This window comes from Coregonus lavaretus, assembly GCF_964263955.1.
Source record: "Coregonus lavaretus genome assembly, chromosome: 13".
Classification (NCBI taxonomy): domain Eukaryota; kingdom Metazoa; phylum Chordata; class Actinopteri; order Salmoniformes; family Salmonidae; genus Coregonus; species Coregonus lavaretus.
In genome coordinates this window covers 40642979-40660696 of record NC_140000.1, presented here as the reverse complement: position 1 = coordinate 40660696, position 17718 = coordinate 40642979, and the positions used below count along the sequence as shown (strand labels likewise).

Below are 17718 nucleotides of genomic sequence, written 5' to 3'. Positions count from 1 at the left end.
TACAAAAGTATCCAGAAAGTCATCCTGAAGTTGTTGCAAAACCACGCCCCCTTCTGTGCCTTCTCACCACGTGGAAAAGCAAAACGTTCCCATGATGCTTCATTCAACATGGCTGCGCCCCACCACCGGGCATGGGTGTAAACACATTTAGCCTATTAATTGTTGTTTTCATACTTTGAATCGTGGATTACATTATTTTTATACATATATCAGAAAAAGAGACAGGTCAAAAATGAAGATCAAATCCAAGTCGTCGTATCATAAATCTGAGAACACTTTCAGGGTGAGTGTTGCTTTTGGGAACTTGTGGTTGTGCAGCACAGTTGTTAGCATAGCCAGCTAGCGACGACTGCTAAGCTATTACATTGAAAAAAAAAAAAAAAATGTTAATATGCATAGCTATCTGTTATTCCTGGTTTTCATAATGTCTGAACAGCTTGAAATTAAACATGTTTTCCTATTACTACGCTACGTTGAAATAACCAACAAGCGTAGCTGCTTGGATATGTTACAAATTATATGTAGCCTAGCTAGCAAGTCATTTCATTACTGTATCGCTCACTGTAGTAGCTACTGTTAACTCTTGATCGTTTGCTTTACAGTTTCTCACGTTTGCTGAAAGGCTTGCCAATGTCAATATCGATGTCATCCATCGCATTGACAGAACTGGGAGTTATGATGAGGTATGTATTCTCTGTGACATTTGTTCAAAATGATGTTTTTTCCGTTGTTAATATCATTCCATGGCATGTAACACTGTTTTCTGTTGTAGGAGATAGACACCTACTTTTCAGAAGGACTGACAAAATGGAGGGACCTGAATTTGACTGAGCATTTCAGTGAGTACATAACTCATCACACCAAGGAGCTTCACTACTACTATCACATCTGGCCCAATAGATTTCCTTGTCAAGCTTACAAACATGTCCCTATGAGCAGAACCCAGTGACTAATCTGAAACACATTTCTCTGTTCCTCAGCCACCTTCCTGAGGGAGGTGTCCAACAAGAGCCAGTCCTTCAACCTTCTGGTGTTCCATCAGAGGTCTATAGTGGAGAGCCTGAAGACTCACCTCAGTACCAAGAACAGCCTGGCCTGCCAGCCGCTACTGGAGTACGTACCTGAGATTACAGTGTGTGTGTGTGTACCTGAGATTACTGTGTGTGTGTGTACCTGAGATTACAGTGTGTGTGTGTGTACCTGAGGTTACAGTGTGTGTGTGTGTACCTGAGATTACTGTGTGTGTACCTGAGATTACTGTGTGTGTGTGTGTACCTGAGATTACTGTGTGTGTGTGTACCTGAGATTACTGTGTGTGTGTGTACCTGAGATTACTGTGTGTGTGTACCTGAGATGACTGTCTGTGTGTGTGTGTGTACCTGAGATGACTGTGTGTGTGTGTGTGTGTGTACCTGAGATTACTGTGTTTGTGTGTGTACTTGAATTTACTGTGTGTGTGTGTGTGTACCTGAGGTTACAGTGTGAGGCTGAGGAGGATGGTACAAATTCAATAGGACATTTTCTGTAGAATATGTTTCAAAATCTGCCGGTAAAGAATGCACACATGTCATGTGGAAATGAAAGTAATGTTTGTTATTCATTGGCAACATTGTTGCTTGCAGTGTGTGTGCCCTGCAAATCATGACTTTTGTCTCCCTTCGCCATCAGCCTGGTGGTCCAGCTGGCTAGGGACCTCCAGATGGATTTCTACCCCCACTTCCCTGACTTCTTCGTCCTCATAACCTCTCTCCTGGAGACCCAGGACACAGAGATACTGGAGTGGGCCTTCACCTGCCTCTCCTACCTCTACAAGTACCTCTGGAGACTCATGGTCAAGGACATGACCAAAATGTACAGGTGAGACTGGGCCTTAGGCCTACCTGGCTGCAGTAGGAGTAGACAGATGGTGCTAGAAGCTCTAACATTATTGTTGTTATTGTTTCCTATCTATGGCATATATGTATAGATTACATCAGTGTTTAATTATCTCTCCTTCCCCCCTACAGCTTGTACAGCACACTGTTGGCGCACAAGAAGGAACACATACGAAAGTTTGCGGCAGAGAGTTTTTCTTTTCTGATGAGAAAGGTGTGTTGTGGTCATGCCTAGTTGACATCCAGTGGTGACGAAATCAGATCTAATTGAATAGATTGAATAAATTGCATTTATACCCCCCAGGTGCCAGACCTTGACGCCCTTCTCAACCACATGTTCCTAGACCTGGAGGAGCACCCTGGGAAGGCAGAGGGGGTGGGACAGCTGCTGTTTGAGATGTGTAAAGGAGTCCGCAACATGTTCCACTCCTGCGCTGGCACGGTGAGTTCATTAGGTTATACAGTAGGAAATAAAAGATTAGACTCTGAGAAAAAGGTTAACAAAGTGGAGTCTAATGCATGTATATTCAGTTGATCTTATATTATTTATGACAGATCTTTCATTCACACCCCTTTTCTGTTGTATCCTCCTTCTCTCCTCCAGGCCCTCCCAGTAGCTCTGAGGAAGCTAGGACCAAGCGCTGACCAGGAAGTCTCTCTACCCTGGGATGCTGTCAGAGACGCACTGGATCAAATGGCCCAGGCAGCAGCCAATCACGTAGAAAAAGAGCACTTCCTGGTTCTGTGGGAGTCTCTACAGGTTAGGGAGTATTTTTACCTCACAGCTGGATCCGCATAGTGCCAATGTAAACTCTTTGTAGGTCTGTGTGGCTGAATGATGGGTTGTCTTGTCTGTCTCAAAGTCTGTGTGACAGATAGGTTATTGTCATGTCTCTGTCGGACTGTTTGAGTGATACTGTTCATTATCCTGGTCCAGGACTGTTTAACTGTGACTGAGGGCGTGTCCCGTGTCTAAATCCTGTTGTTGTCTTTCTCTAGACGTGTGTGAGTGAGGTCCTACGGAACCTGAATAAGACAGATGTTGTTGATGAGGAGGAGGAGGGTCAGGCCTCCGAGCACTTGGAGCGTCTGCTCTTCATCCTCCACACACTGGTGGGACACCGCAACGGAGACAAGATCACCAAGCCAGACACTGTCTGTCAGGTATGGCCCGCGGTCACCATTTATCTGTGCGACATGAATAAGTAATACTAAGAATAAGCATAGAGTATGTTCTGTATTCAGAGGCTGTGTGTGTCTGTATGTATTTGACCGTCTCCGTTTATACTGTATATATAAAAATAAAAATAAAGAATACGTTGTGTCCATTTGATTTTCAGATCACAGAAATGTGTCTTTTGCCTGAACCCAGTTTGGGTTCAAATCTGACTGTTAGTGTCATATTATGTATAGATTCCTCTGATGTTTTTGTTCTTCTCTGTGCCTCTGTAGACAGTTCATGAGTTGCTCCAGACCCCAGCCCTCCCAGGACCCTGCTGTAGACTAGTGCTCCAGATCATCTCCTCTCTACTGCTGGGGGAGAATGTCTCACTACCAAACATAGTCACACAGGACACGGTCAAAATGGTGTTCAGCAGTGGGATGGACCAGGACCTGATACTGGAGTTCACTAAGGAGATGTTCACCGTGAAACGGTTTGAACAGGTACATCAAGTAATCTCATCAACAATACACCAGGCAATTTCATTCTAGCTGACTCCAAAAGAGTAAGCTCCCTTCACAGGACATAGATTAACATAATCTCTCTCTCTCCGTTCTGACACTCCTTTCATCTTTCTTTCTCCCTCTCTCTCCTCTTTTCTGCCTTTCCCTTCATCTCTCTCCCTCCCTCTCTCTCTCCATCTATCCTCACCCCTCCCTCCCTCTTCTCTCTCTGTCTCCAGTTCTTCCTGCCCAGCTTGCTACAGTACCTAGAGGGGTTGTTCTCCAGTGTAGACTCTGTGTCTCGTCACTCTGCCCTGGAGGTGCTGGTCAGTCTCATCCTGGCCAAAGCCCCGCCCCCTACAGACGGCTCCATGGCCTTCGAGATCTACCCCCTGGTCTTCACCGGAAATACCCCCAGTAAGGAGCCAGGTGATGGGACAGAGAAGGTGTCAGTACCAGAGTTGATCCTCTCGCTGATCAGCCTACCCCAGGACCAGAACCATACCATCACTGACCTGTCCCTGCCCTGGGCAGCCCTGGTCCTCCTGCCCCATCTCAGACCGCTGGCAGCAGGGAGTGTCGTTCCCAGTCTGACCGCCCTCATCAATCGCCTGCTACTGAATGTGGAGAGTGAAGCGCTCGGAAAAGGTATGTACTGCCCTTGTTTGCTCTTATCTGATATACAGAATAACCTTGTGTTCCATTCAATGCACATTTGTTCTAACTCCTAACCATCCCTCCAGTAGTAACCCACGAGCTGGAACAATAAAGATCTCTCCCTTTTTCTGTCCTCTCTCCATCCAGGTGGTCTGTTTGTGGCCAGGCAGGCCCTCAGCTCTCTGCTCAGTCTGAATGGATCTGCTGAGGTGCTCTCCCTGGTGCCAGTGGAGCGGGTCAAGACCATCATGCAGTAAGTAGAGTGGAGAAATATCACAAACTCTTGGAGAGTAGTTCCATTTAGTGTGAATAACTGCTGTGACGAGAGATAAAGCTTTGGATTGGTACAGTAAATCTGTGTGGGTTTTTTAGTGCCATGAATGTTTGGCTATATAATCTGGAAACTGGTTTTGTTCTAGTAATTAGTGGACTTTGACCCTGATCAACTTCCTGTGTTTTTGTGTGTCACAGGAAGTTCCCTACAGACATGTCGGCTCTGTTGCTAGGAGACCTCTACTACACCCGGCTGTCAGTCAACGGCTGCTCCGAGCACCTATCCCACAGTGCACTGCTCGACCTGCACCAGATGCTGCACGTCAACCTCTCCTCCAACAGCTCCAAAGTATGGAAGTATATTTAATTATTTGTTTAGATGTAATTATTTTGGGTGCTTTTATTAGTTGTGATTCAACTGTGAAATAACTCCACCATGCTTCCTCCCTCAGATCCGCTTGCTGACTCTGAGGATTCTGACCCACTTTGAGGCAGAGCTCAAACCGTCAGAGGTTGGTACAGAACAATCAAATGATGTCTTGTAAATGGATAATTCTGACTTTATTTGTTCAAGTTAATTTAATTCATTAGCATGGCAGAAGATAATTGAGAGAACTTTCCATTTCAGCCTAAATGGACAATAATAACACGTTTGAACTTGATTCTCTGTGTTCTCAGGGTGAGGAGAGTGTGGAGATCCAGCCTGTGTTTGCAGTGTGTTTTCAGGCTGAGTTGGTCCCTGCCTCAGTGCAGGACTACAGAGAGAAGCTGCTGCACCTCAGGAAGCTCAGACACGACCTGGTGCAGAGATCACTACCCCAGGGGCAACAAGGGACCTTCCAACAGGTACCCAGAACATAGAACTTAGATTTGGAACCTAGAACGTAGATTTAGAACATCGATTGATGTTTGATTATCATAGTGGATGGTTAAGTTCTGCATCTTCCATTTGCAGGTGCCTCTACGCTATCTTATTTCCATGCTGTTCATCAACTTCAAACCCCTGTGGGATCCAGTCATTGAACTCATAGTGTAAGTACACACAACAAAGCTAAAGTATTATACTCTATGACGTTTTAACCCCAAGTAACACATTTAATCTCTTCCTTGTGTTGTCTCTCTCTCCAGGACCCATGCCAGAGGAATGGAAAACAAAGACTTCTGGAAGGTCTACCATGAGCAGCTGGAGTTGGTGGCAGGTCTTGCTGGTGAGTGTGTGCTCATGTGTGATCTGTTTTTTTAAACACTGTGATGAGCTATTTGTGTTGACGGATAAAACTATAAAGTACATTTTCTGTCTAACAGAAAAAGAGCTGCGTGAAGGTGACGATGATGAAGAATGCGAAGATGGAGGCTCGGAGCTGCAAGGGGAGCCGGGCTGTGATGTCATCGAGAGCGGGGACGTGGGGGTGCTGTTCCTGCAGCGTCTGAAGATGACCTCTGACCCCAGCGAGAGGACAGACTTCACTAACTTCAGGGGCCTGCTGTGGAGGGCCATGGCTCTGGTCCCTGACCGTGTAGAACCACGCAGTAGGGAGCTCAGTCCACTGATGCTACGATTCATCAGGTTAGTCCTATGCTATACCCTACACATGACTAGATACTGCAGCCTTACACACTACACTGCCCTCATACAGAGAGGAACCTCTGATCTTTTCATTTTGAGGAGGAGGAGACAAGATGCAATAAATCTAGGAAAGGTTTTTGAGAATGAGCCTCATTATCCACTGTCTTAACTGACCCTATGCCCCTCCCCTCTCATGATTGGCAGGAATGAGTTTTACCCAGCTGACCTACTGGTGGCTCCTACTCAGGACCTGAGGAAGAGGAGCAGTCCTGCTGCCATGGAGGCTAACATGGCGGGAGAGGAAGAGGAGGACAGGGAGGAAGAGGAGGAGGAGGCTAGACCAGAGAGGAAGATGCCACCAAAAAGAGCAGCAGCCAAGTAAGAGATGATCACGTTGAAGATTTTGTAAATAAAACATTTATTTTTGTTTCACAATACCTCAGTTGTATTATTTCATTAGAAAAAAAAGCAAATATAGCATTTTCTAAAGACATTTAATTTCTTTCCACAGGCAACTCATCGCTCACCTGAAGGTGTTTGCCAAGTTCACCAACCCTCGCTCTCTGTACCTGGAGAATAGCCTCAATGAGCTGTATACTCAGGTAAACTTATCTATCTCACCTATCATCATCAATTTACTCTCAGCTGTTCTCACCAGTCATACTATATGCCTATTTAGCCTGCATTGACTGAATACTCAATTAAACTTACTCATCTGACCCGTTAACAGCCTATCTACCTAAACAGTAGGTAGTCTCCGTCAGTGTACTCCTATCAGTGTGTGACTGTGTGTCTCTGTTCAGTTGCTGTGTCACCAGGACCAGCAGATCCAGAGGGCAGCGTTGGAGTGTGTTCTGACCTACAAAGACCCCAACGTCCTCCCCTACAAGTAAGTTTGCTCTCTGGCTTATTTCCGAACGACACTGTCGCGCAACCGCTCATCTTATCTCTTGTTTTAACATACATTCAGTCCTTTTACAGTGTGCCAGGCATAAAACGTACTTTCCAGGATGACCATTTAACATTTTTGTTCAGATGATTGGAGTAAAAGATACTGGAATAACTGTTAGTTATGGACTCCCGGTCTCTCAATGGGAGTCATTGTTACCAGTACTGATAGAGATCAGAGACATCACTGACCCTCTCAGGTTCCACTGAGCAGGAATGTTAACCTCCACCCAGAACCACAGATCTGACAGGAGTTCCTCTATTAACTTCCCTTATTAAACTAACCATTTCCCATCTAACAGCACTGCAAACAGTATGATGGAAGGAAAAAGGAGTAGTGCTCTTCTGTTATTTAATTTCCCGTAATGTACCACTGACCTAGTTCGCAGAATCACCCTGGAGACTCTGTGTAGTGTAGACCCTGTCAACAACATTGCTCTGGTGCTTCTTTGAAGCTGTACAGGCCAATAGGCGTATAGAGTTGCTAATATATCTTGATTCAATATCTCGTGCCAGGCCATTTGATACAATGTCTTTCTGTGTTTGATGTGTCCTGTGATATAGTAATGAAATGTCTTCATCTGATGTCTTTTTTTGTATCTGAAATGTCCTGTGCTTCTGGACCTAAAGTCCTGCGCTATTGAACGTCTTTGACTGATGTGTTGACTGTTGTGTTCAGGGAGAATCTGGAGAGGCTGCTGGATGACAAATACTTCAAGGATGAGATCGTTCACTTCAACGTCTCGGAGGAGAAAGCCGTGGTGGACGCCTCACACAGGGCCCAGCTTATCCCACTGCTTATGAGGTGTGTGATTTTCATGTGTGTGTGTGTGTGTCACGTCTTCATGTGAACTTAAACTTGTGGCCTATTTGTGCGTCACCTTTAGTACTCCAATATAACCAACCCATCCTCCCTCTCCTCTAACCTTACCTCTGTAGGGTTCTGTTTGGCCGGATGCGCAGTAAGACCGGCAGTAAGTTCCAGGGCAAGTCTGGCGCTGTGCAGCGTTCCTCCATCGTGCTGAGGTTCCTGGCAGGATGCCAGTCTGAGGAGCTGGGCATGTTCATTGACCTCCTGCTGGAGCCCGTCTGCCACCACGGACAAGGTAGGGTGCCCTCTGCCATGTGATATACAACCTGTATGGGAGTGGAGTGCTTCTCATCTTATTCCTCACTGTATGGCTCTGTTGCTCTCTGTCTCATTGGTCTATTCTGCCATTATATTGTAGCTTCAGCCTAGTTGTGTGTGTGTGTGTGTGTGTGTGGATTTGTGTTTGCTTTAAAAGTAGGACATTCAGTGGGGGAAAAAAGTATTTAGTCAGCCACCAATTGTGCAACTTCTCCCACTTAAAAAGATGAGAGAGGCCTGTAATTTTCATCATAGGTACACGTCAACTATGACAGACAAATTGAGGAAAAAAATCCAGGAAATCACATTGTAGGATTTTTAATGAATTTATTTTCAAATTATGGTGGAAAATAAGTATTTGGTCACCTACAAACAAGCAAGATTTCTAGCTCTCACAGACCTGTAACTTCTTCTTTAAGAGGCTCCTCTGTCCTCCACTCGTTACCTGTATTAATGGCACCTGTTTGAACTTGTTATCAGTATAAAAGACACCTGTCCACAACCTCAAACAGTCACACTCCAAACTCCACTATGGCCAAGACCAAAGAGCTGTCAAAGGACACCAGAAACAAAATTGTAGACCTGCACCAGGCTGGGAAGACTGAATCTGCAATAGGTAAGCAGCTTGGTTTGAAGAAATCAACTGTGGGAGCAATTATTAGGAAATGGAAGACATACAAGACCACTGATAATCTCCCTCGATCTGGGGCTCCACGCAAGATCTCACCCCGTGGGGTCAAAATGATCACAAGAATGGTGAGCAAAAATCCCAGAACCACACGGGGGGACCTAGTGAATGACCTGCAAAGAGCTGGGACCAAAGTAACAAAGCCTACCATCAGTAACACACTACGCCGCAAGGGACTCAAATCCAGTGCCAGACGTGTCCCCCTGCTTAAGCCAGTACATGTCCAGGCCCGTCTGAAGTTTGCTAGAGTGCATTTGGATGATCCAGAAGAGGATTGGGAGAATGTCATATGGTCAGATGAAACCAAAATAGAACTTTTTGGTAAAAACTCAACTCGTTGTGTTTGGAGGACAAAGAATGCTGAGTTGCATCCAAAGAACACCATACCTACTGTGAAGCATGGGGGTGGAAACATCATGCTTTGGGGCTGTTTTTCTGCAAAGGGACCAGCACAACTGATCCGTGTAAAGGAAAGAATGAATGGGGCCATGTATCGTGAGATTTTGAGTGAAAACCTCCTTCCATCAGCAAGGGCATTGAAGATGAAATGTGGCTGGGTCTTTCAGCATGACAATGATCCCAAACACACCGCCCGGGCAACGAAGGAGTGGCTTCGTAAGAAGCATTTCAAGGTCCTGGAGTGGCCTAGCCAGTCTCCAGATCTCAATCCCATAGAAAATCTTTGGAGGGAGTTGAAAGTCCGTGTTGCCCAGCGACAGCCCCAAAACATCACTGCTCTAGAGGAGATCTGCATGGAGGAATGGGCCAAAATACCAGCAACAGTGTGTGAAAACCTTGTGAAGACTTACAGAAAACGTTTGACCTGTGTCATTGCCAACAAAGGGTATATAACAAAGTATTGAGAAACTTTTGTTATATATCCCCCATAATTTGCAAATAAATTCATAAAAAATCCTACAATGTGATTTTCTGGATTTATTTTTCTCATTTTGTCTGTCATAGTTGCGTGTACCTATGATGAACATTACAGGCCTCTCTCATCTTTTTAAGTGGGAGAACTTGCACAATTGGTGGCTGACTAAATACTTTTTTCCTCCCACTGTATGAACACTTAGAACTCTTCTTTCTCTCTCTTTTTTCCTCTCTCTCTCTCTCCCCTCCTTCTCTCCAGGTCTGTGTTTAGCTGCAGTAGACAAGGCGATAGCAGAGACAGACTCCTCTGCCGTCCTTCCTCTGGGGAGGCAGCACAGCCTGCTGAACATAGTCAACACAGTCATCAGTAAACTAGGCCACCTCATCCACACACACCTGCCCAAGGTGCTGCAGATCCTACTGTGTGTCACCGCCTCCATCTCCACCATCCTCAACCAGAGAGAACAGGTATATACACAGCCGGAGGGTCTCACTGTCTCACATAGGCTTAGTCTTGAGAAACCTGCTGTGTATTCTGTGTTGGACCAAGGGCAGTATGTATCAAGCATCTCAGAGTACGAGTGCTGATTTACTATCAGTTTTGCATTTTAGATCACAATTAATACGATTATATGGACAGGGGGCGACCTGATTCTAGATCAGCACTCTGAGAAGCTTGATAATAAGCTCCTGGTCTCTCTTGAGAAAAACGTTTAGTAAAGTTTCAAGTCAGTAACTCTGGTCTTGGTCAGGAGCTGCAGTGTAGCCATTGTGGCAGTATGCCGCAGCTGGCCCTCTAAGACCTATACTAGAACAGGAGGCTCAGAGAAGCCTGCCCTGGCAGTTGCAGGTGTGAGCATGTATAAAGCATTTTGATGTTCATGTATGATACTGCACACAAACATTAGCTTTTAGGACAAGTCAGTAACTCCTAAAAGTTGTTTTCTCACCACTTGTATTTTCACTACTCTTTGCAGCCGAAAGGAAGGCTAAAAATAGATTTTTTTTCCCTCTCTCTGCCCAGTTAAAGGCAGGCTGTATCGCTCCTCTGAAGAACCTGAGGCGCCTGGGGGTCCTGAGGATCCAGGACTTCTTTGATGGCTTCGACTCGTACAGCTTCACCCCAGACGAGCTAGACGCTGTCTTCCAGGCTATCGTCTGGCCCCAGGTCTGCCGTCTGCCCACAGAGAGCCCCTACTCCCCCACCCCCCTCCTCAAACTCATCCACGTCTGGAGCAAGAACGCCAGGTAAGCTTAACAAACAGTCTTTGTGTTGAGAGTTCAGCTACACTAAGGCTAAGTCTTTTCACAATGAGATCAGTAAATTAATGGGAGAATGTTTCTGGCAACAGTCCAGTTTACAGTGGGGAACTAGGAGGAATTTGCAATGACCCACTGGCAGGTGACAGATGAAACCTGCCTGAAAATGACCATCTTCTTTCCTCTTCTTCTCCTCTTCTCTCAGGTACTTCCCCCTCCTGGCCAAGCAGCAGTCTGGTCACCCGGAGTGTGACGTCCTCCTCAACGTGTTCGCCCTGCTCTCCGCCAAGAACGTCTCTACCCAGACTGTTGCCATGGTGATGGACATCGCCGAGTCCTTGGTGACCACGAAGGACCTTCTGGTTACGGAGGGTGAGGAGGCGGAGCTGAGCGTTAACGGCAGTGTGTTCCCCCAGCCACCCGAGGGAGCTTACATTTCTGAAGGTGAGGCCGCTGGAAAACAGATAGAATACGCAAATGCAATGCTTACAGGGCCACTGCTAGAATATGCAAATGCTACTAATAAAAGTAAATACTAAACAGTATAACTAGGGACCAGAGTTTTTCCTCATCAGGTTACATGGAAAAACTATATGGAAAAACTATGGGCCCTAGTAGGTATAAGCAAATGCAAAATGGGTATTATCCACAAAGTTTAACGTTTGTAATAAAACTTTGTTTGTTTTTTTAAACACAATAAACTTGAAATATTAGCAAATACAAAGCATGCAAATTGATAATAGTGGTGAAATGAATGGTTTGTTTGTGTTGTTCAGAGCATCTGACCCAGGGTGCCAGGCTGCTCCTGCCCCACATCTCCACCCTGCTACAGTACCTCAGTGGCATCGTACGCAACTCTGACAGACTCAAGAAGAAGAAGTTTAGATCCCAGGTGGCCAAGGAGCTCAACATCCTCTCAAAGTAAGTCCTTCGGTCCTCACATCCCCTTCTGCATCCTTTATGAAGGGTGATGACTCCTGTGCTGTGTTGATTTTAAGTGATCATCGTAGACCTGGGCTCCAACCCTGTTCCTGGAGAGCTACCCTCCTGTAGGCTTTCTCTCCAACCCCAGTTGCTTACTAACCTGACTCAGTTTATTAACCAGCTAATTATTAGAATCAGATGCGCTAGATTATTATTGGATCGAAAACCTACAAGACGGTAGCTCTCCTGGAGCAGGGTTGGAGAGCCCTGTTGTAGACAGTCATATATCTCTAATGCAACTGATCAGGCCCATTCATTACATTTTTACATTTTACATTTTAGTCATTTAGCAGACGCTCTTATCCAGAGCGACTTACAGTTAGTGAAGACATGTTTTTTTTATACTGGCCCCCCGTGGGAAACGAACCCACAACCCTGGCATTGCAAACGCCATGCTCTATCAACTGAGCTACATCCCTGCTGGCCATTCCCTCCCCTACCCTGGACGACGCTGGGCCAATTGTGCGCCGCCCATGAGTCTCCCGGTCGCGGCCGGCTGCGACAGAGCCTGGATACGAACCAGGATCTCTAGTGGCACAGTTAACACTGCGATGCAGTGCCTTAGACCACTGCGCCACTCAGGAGACATATTCATAGATGGCGTACTCTACCCTCTGCTCTTTGGGATCTTATCACAGTTCTCCTTCTCAGGTTTAAGGTTGTTGTATGGTGTTGATGATGATGATGGTTTCTAGAGGCTAATGTGATGATCTCCCTCCTCTCCAGGATCAGCAGGTTTGTGAGTGATAAGGAACAAAGCTCCGTGCTTATCAGTCTGCTGCTGCCATACCTCCAGAAGGCCCGCAACCCACAGGTACAACAACATGTTACTGTTATGTTACTGTTCTAGTGATATGTTATGTCTGTGTTGTGGTTATTTGTTTGTGTGTGTTCGTGCTGTATTGGATTGTTCGAAGTATGCTAGCTTGCGCCATGTTAAAGTTGTGTTATATGTTATACCATGATGTGTGTTATATGAGCTCCCACTCATTATTGATCTATCCTGTCATTGCCTTGCATTGTGGTAGGTTTTATGTTATAGTGTTACACTCATGTGTATTTCCTGTGTAGCTCAGTTGGTAGAGCATAGCGCTTGCAACGCCAGGGTTGTGGGTTCGATTCCCACGGGGGACCTGTACGAAAATGTATGCACTCACTACTGTAAGTCGCTCTGGATAAGAGCGTCTGCTAAATGACTCAAATGTAAATGTATTTCCCTTCCCTTGTGTTTCAGGAGACAGAGATTGACATCCTGGCTACAGTCCAGAACCTGCTGAGACAGTGTTCTGATCCCTCCTCCTTCCTCAAGCCTATCAGTAGACTGTTCTCCATCCTCCATAACAAGCTGCCCAGACAGGCCCTCACCTCCCTCTTCCAGGTAGGACCTCAAGCCCCCATAGCCTGATTCCAGATCTGTTTGTGCTGTTGTGCTCACTCATTGTCACATCTTTAGCTGCGGAAGCCGGGCCCCTACATGCTTCCCACTACTCATATCTAGTGGTCCATATGAATGTGATCTGAATGGCAGAGTGTTTACCTGTGTTTCTGTCTCCCAACAGACTCTGGCAGACCTGGATAGTGGACTGAAGTACATCACAGATACAGCTGCTAAGGTAGGGCTCGAAAAACCACACACAACATTCAAACGCACACACAAACACACACAGGCACAGACAACCCAGGTGCATCACACACAGTGATGTATAATCATTGCCCCTTTCTCTCCCTCTAGTTGAATGCGTTTGACAGTCGTCACCTGGACGAGGTCTACTTTGACGTGCGTCTCACAGCCTTCCAGGAGGCCACCAGGAGGATCAACGACATGGACACGCTGGACATGAACTTCATCTACACCATCATGCACAACTGCTTCGCCTCCTTCGAGGTGAGACCAACACACACATCACAAACACACAGGAGAGATCAGACACTACAGATGGGGTGGATCTCTTGACTATTGCATCGACTTTGGTAGTATTTTGGATTGCTCTCCTCTTATTTTAGATGTCCTATTCACTTATGAATCAATAAATTAAATTATATGTAGATTTTGACAAAACATTTGTGTCACAAAGTGCTTAACATGTATCCGTGCACGTCTGTGGTTTTTGCTCTTCATTTATTTGATGAGCTGTGGATATCATTTCCCCTTCAAGGAATATTAACAGTAATGTAATTAGTCCATTAATTAATTCAACTTTCTTCCTTCCTGTGTTGTAGATTGGAGACATGTCCCTGGCAGACAATGCCACCTTGTGTCTGTCTGCTGTCCTTACACGTCTGGCTGCAGTGGGCCGTGGAGAGGAGGAGTACAAGGAGATAGTACAGTACACCATACTGGACGCTGTCAGGAAAGGACTGAGGAGCAAGACTGAGGTTAGCACACACACACACACACGTACATCACAGAATACACACACACACACACACACACACACACACACACACACACTAAAGTGAACTTGGGTCCAGTGTGTCTCTCCTGCGTTGTCAGAGTGTGCAGCATGGCTACACCACAGTGCTGGCGTGTCTGGTGAAGACCTTCCCCACCCGTAGAGACTTCAGAGATCTGGTGCAGCTCACCGACTACAACGACCCTGAGTCGGACTTCTTTGAACACATGAAGCACATCCAGGTAAGACTTCAGCCACTGTTCCAATATTCACACCAGCATACTACATGGGTTGAAGCAACGTATTGGGCATGCATTCTGAGTGGTATCAATTAAATACAACAGGTGTAGACCTTATAGTGAAATGCTTACTTATAAGCCCTTAACCAACAATGCAGTTTTAAGAAAGAATACCAAAAAAAATCACAAAGAAATGCAATATAAAATAATACGAAGTAAAAGTAACAAATAATTAAAGAGCAGCAGTAAAAATAACAATAGCAAGGCTATATACAGGGGGTACCGGTACCGAGTCAATGTGGGGGGGCACCGGTTAGTCGAGGTAATTGAGGTAATATGTACATGTAGGTAGAGTTATTAAAGTGACTATGCATAGATAATAAACAGAGAGTAGCAGCAGCGTATGCTAGTATAGATATCGGAACATAGGAAAATGCACTGGTTAGCCTGGTATGGGGCAACTTGGATTGTAGCCATATAGCCGACGCTCTTTATATGTGTCAGGAAGCATCGTGTTCAGCCCAGTGCTTAATGTTTTGTCTCTCTCAGATCCATCGTAGAGGTCGCGCTCTGAGGAAGTTCGCCAAGCAGCTGACGGAGGGTACGATTGTGATGTCATCACGTTCCCTCCAGAACTTTATCATGCCCTACGCCATGACTGCCCTCTTCGACGAGAAGATGCTCAAGGTTAGTTACACAACACACTGACAAATCTTATCCTTCATTCTGGTGTGTGTAAGTGTGTGTGTAACCTGTGTGTTTCTCTCTCTGTCCTGCAGAATGAGGGTATGACGTCAGCCTCAGTAGAAGTGGTAGGAGCTGTGTGTAGGAGACTGACCTGGTCTAAATACCTCTACTACCTTAAACACTTTGTTCACATACTGCACACTGGACAGGCTGAACAGAAACTGGCTGTCAGGTAGGTACTGTCTGTGTCTGTGTGTCTGTCTGTGTGTATCAGTGGGTGATATATATGTTTGTTTTGCATTAGTATTGTTGTCTCATACCTGTATCCATCCACAGTCTATTGGTGACTGTTCTGGAGGCGTTCCACTTTGACCATGACACTCTGGAGAGAGAAATGGAGGCAGCTAAGATCAGGGCCAAAGAGGGTGAGTGGACAGACTGGACACCGGTGACCAAGAGGTCCCAATGAAGTAGAATATCATTTCCATACCAAGTGTTTGATATCTTGATTGATGTTGCCTCTTTCTGTTTAGTTGTGAGCACCGTCGTTGATGAAGAAGGTGATGAGGAAGAGGAGGTGGCAGCTGTCGAATCAGAGGAGAGTGACACCGAGGAAGCCATGGAAACTGAAACCATCAACAGCGACACGAAAACAACCACCATAGAAACAGCCAAGGTTGTTACTATGGAAACGGACGCTGCTGAGACCGTTGAGGGTGTTGCTATGGAAACGAATGCCACAGAATCTACAGCGGAGCCTAAAACTGTTCCGGTGAAGAAGCCGACCCCCTCCGCTACAGCCCCTGCAGCTCCCAGTGGATTACCCCAGAACAAAGCAGAGCTGGAGGCTCTGATCACCTCTATCCATGCCACTGTTCAAAATGCTGTCCTGCCCAGGCTACACAAGTGTCTCACCGCCAAGGTACACATACGCCAGTTGTACTTGCTGTCGGTGATCTTTTGGAATATGTCACCAATGCATGTTTTAGTATTGTCGCAGAGTGATGACATCATTGTGTGTAGGTGAAGCGAGACGAGGAGTGCAAGGCGGTGAAGTCTAAGGATGTGAAGGAGGAGGAGGTGGCCAGAGTTCCTATAGCCTTCGCCATGGTCAAACTGATGCAGACACTACCCACGACCGTCATGGACGTCAACCTGCCTGGGTATGTACACCCAGTTCATGTAAACATTTAATGTGGTACACCCTGTAAATGTGGGTGTATCGTGTGTGTCGGTGTCTCCTGGGAGTGTGGGTGTGTGCAGTATATAATAAACACTGTGTGTGTTGACAGCATCCTGATGAAGATGTGTGTGCTGCTGAGGAATCGTTTCCAGGAGATCAGAGACGTGGCTCGTAACACCCTGATTAAGATAATCGAGACTCTGGGGGTCAAATACTTGCAGTACCTACTAAAGGAGATGAAGTCCATTCTGGTTAAGGGCTACCAGGTAAACACTACAGCTGAATAGGATCCTCTGTCTTTTATTACAGATGGACCAGAGCCCTCGTCTCAGACCTTGGGCACGAGGCCTAGGCCTGCGTTCCAAATGGCCCCTGGTCAAAAGTAGTGCACGACAAAGGGAAAAGGGTGCTATTTGGGACACAGACCTAAGACCACATTTACAGTGCCTAGTGAAAGTCTAAAAGGGGGGACAATTACACACATGTTTATGCTAAAGACACACCAGAATGGCTTTTCTATAGGTGTTGAGTGTTCCTGAGTGGTCCGGTCTCAGTTCTAACTTAAATGTGTTTGAAAATGGATGGATGTTGCCTTAAGAGTTGTGAAAAGTTGGTAGAATCTTATTCAAAAATATGATATGACTTTGTTTTGATCCACTGACTCTCTCTCTCTCTCCATCAGGTCCATGTGTTGACATTCACAGTGTACCAGCTCCTGTCTCACCTCGCTCCTATACTGAAACCTGGAGACCTGGACCACTGCATGGGCCTGCTAATAGATGTAACTATTCTAGCCTATACGTTTACATTTGTGTTTATGTGTGTGCGTGTGTGTCCGTGTGTGTTTGTGCCCATATGTGTGTGTGTCCATGTGCATAATCCATTTTGATACACAAACTTGTCTTGCCAGCTCTCCTTTCACACATCTCATACATCCACCATTGTTCCACCCCTCTCCTGTAGATCTTCAACAACGAGCTGTTTGGTGCAGTGGCTGAGGAGAAGGAGGTGAAGGGGATAGTCTCTAAGCTGATGGAGGCTCGCCACAGCAAGAGTATGGACTCCTATGAGTTCCTGGGCCAGTACTCTGGCAAGGACAGAGTCATACAACTCATACTGCCAATGAAAGATGTAAGTATCACTTATACATGACTGTAATTCCTTAGATTGCAAAGTCATCTGTTGATGTCCCCTGCTAACTGTGTATGTGACTTTATTTATCTCTCTCTCTCTCTCTCTCTCTCTCTCTCTCTCTCTCTCTCTTCTCTCTCTCTCTCTCTCTCTCTCTCTCTCTCTCT

The 17718-nt window shown here is 45.9% G+C and overlaps 1 protein-coding gene across 1 annotated transcript in view; it reads left to right on the top strand.

The window, feature by feature from the left end:
• The first annotated feature begins 149 nt into the window (after nt 1–149).
• LOC311140037 (small subunit processome component 20 homolog) overlaps nt 150–17718 on the top strand; it is a 25310-nt gene continuing 7741 nt past the window's right edge. Inside the window, exons 1-41 of the mRNA XM_084175006.1 lie at nt 150–283; nt 603–683; nt 773–839; nt 981–1113; nt 1669–1857; nt 2007–2088; nt 2179–2316; nt 2479–2634; nt 2874–3038; nt 3327–3539; nt 3779–4187; nt 4344–4449; nt 4668–4818; nt 4922–4981; nt 5148–5315; nt 5425–5501; nt 5598–5677; nt 5775–6036; nt 6241–6414; nt 6548–6638; nt 6840–6925; nt 7664–7789; nt 7924–8090; nt 9934–10142; nt 10699–10922; nt 11140–11378; nt 11711–11855; nt 12645–12732; nt 13153–13296; nt 13478–13531; nt 13651–13803; nt 14139–14294; nt 14413–14553; nt 15100–15237; nt 15330–15469; nt 15574–15662; nt 15771–16159; nt 16261–16400; nt 16530–16686; nt 17103–17201; nt 17384–17551. Of these exons, the coding sequence (XP_084031132.1) occupies nt 233–283; nt 603–683; nt 773–839; nt 981–1113; nt 1669–1857; nt 2007–2088; nt 2179–2316; nt 2479–2634; nt 2874–3038; nt 3327–3539; nt 3779–4187; nt 4344–4449; nt 4668–4818; nt 4922–4981; nt 5148–5315; nt 5425–5501; nt 5598–5677; nt 5775–6036; nt 6241–6414; nt 6548–6638; nt 6840–6925; nt 7664–7789; nt 7924–8090; nt 9934–10142; nt 10699–10922; nt 11140–11378; nt 11711–11855; nt 12645–12732; nt 13153–13296; nt 13478–13531; nt 13651–13803; nt 14139–14294; nt 14413–14553; nt 15100–15237; nt 15330–15469; nt 15574–15662; nt 15771–16159; nt 16261–16400; nt 16530–16686; nt 17103–17201; nt 17384–17551 (6105 nt within the window). The 5' untranslated portion in view covers nt 150–232. The remainder of the gene's footprint in view (nt 284–602; nt 684–772; nt 840–980; nt 1114–1668; nt 1858–2006; nt 2089–2178; nt 2317–2478; nt 2635–2873; nt 3039–3326; nt 3540–3778; nt 4188–4343; nt 4450–4667; nt 4819–4921; nt 4982–5147; nt 5316–5424; nt 5502–5597; nt 5678–5774; nt 6037–6240; nt 6415–6547; nt 6639–6839; nt 6926–7663; nt 7790–7923; nt 8091–9933; nt 10143–10698; nt 10923–11139; nt 11379–11710; nt 11856–12644; nt 12733–13152; nt 13297–13477; nt 13532–13650; nt 13804–14138; nt 14295–14412; nt 14554–15099; nt 15238–15329; nt 15470–15573; nt 15663–15770; nt 16160–16260; nt 16401–16529; nt 16687–17102; nt 17202–17383; nt 17552–17718) is intronic.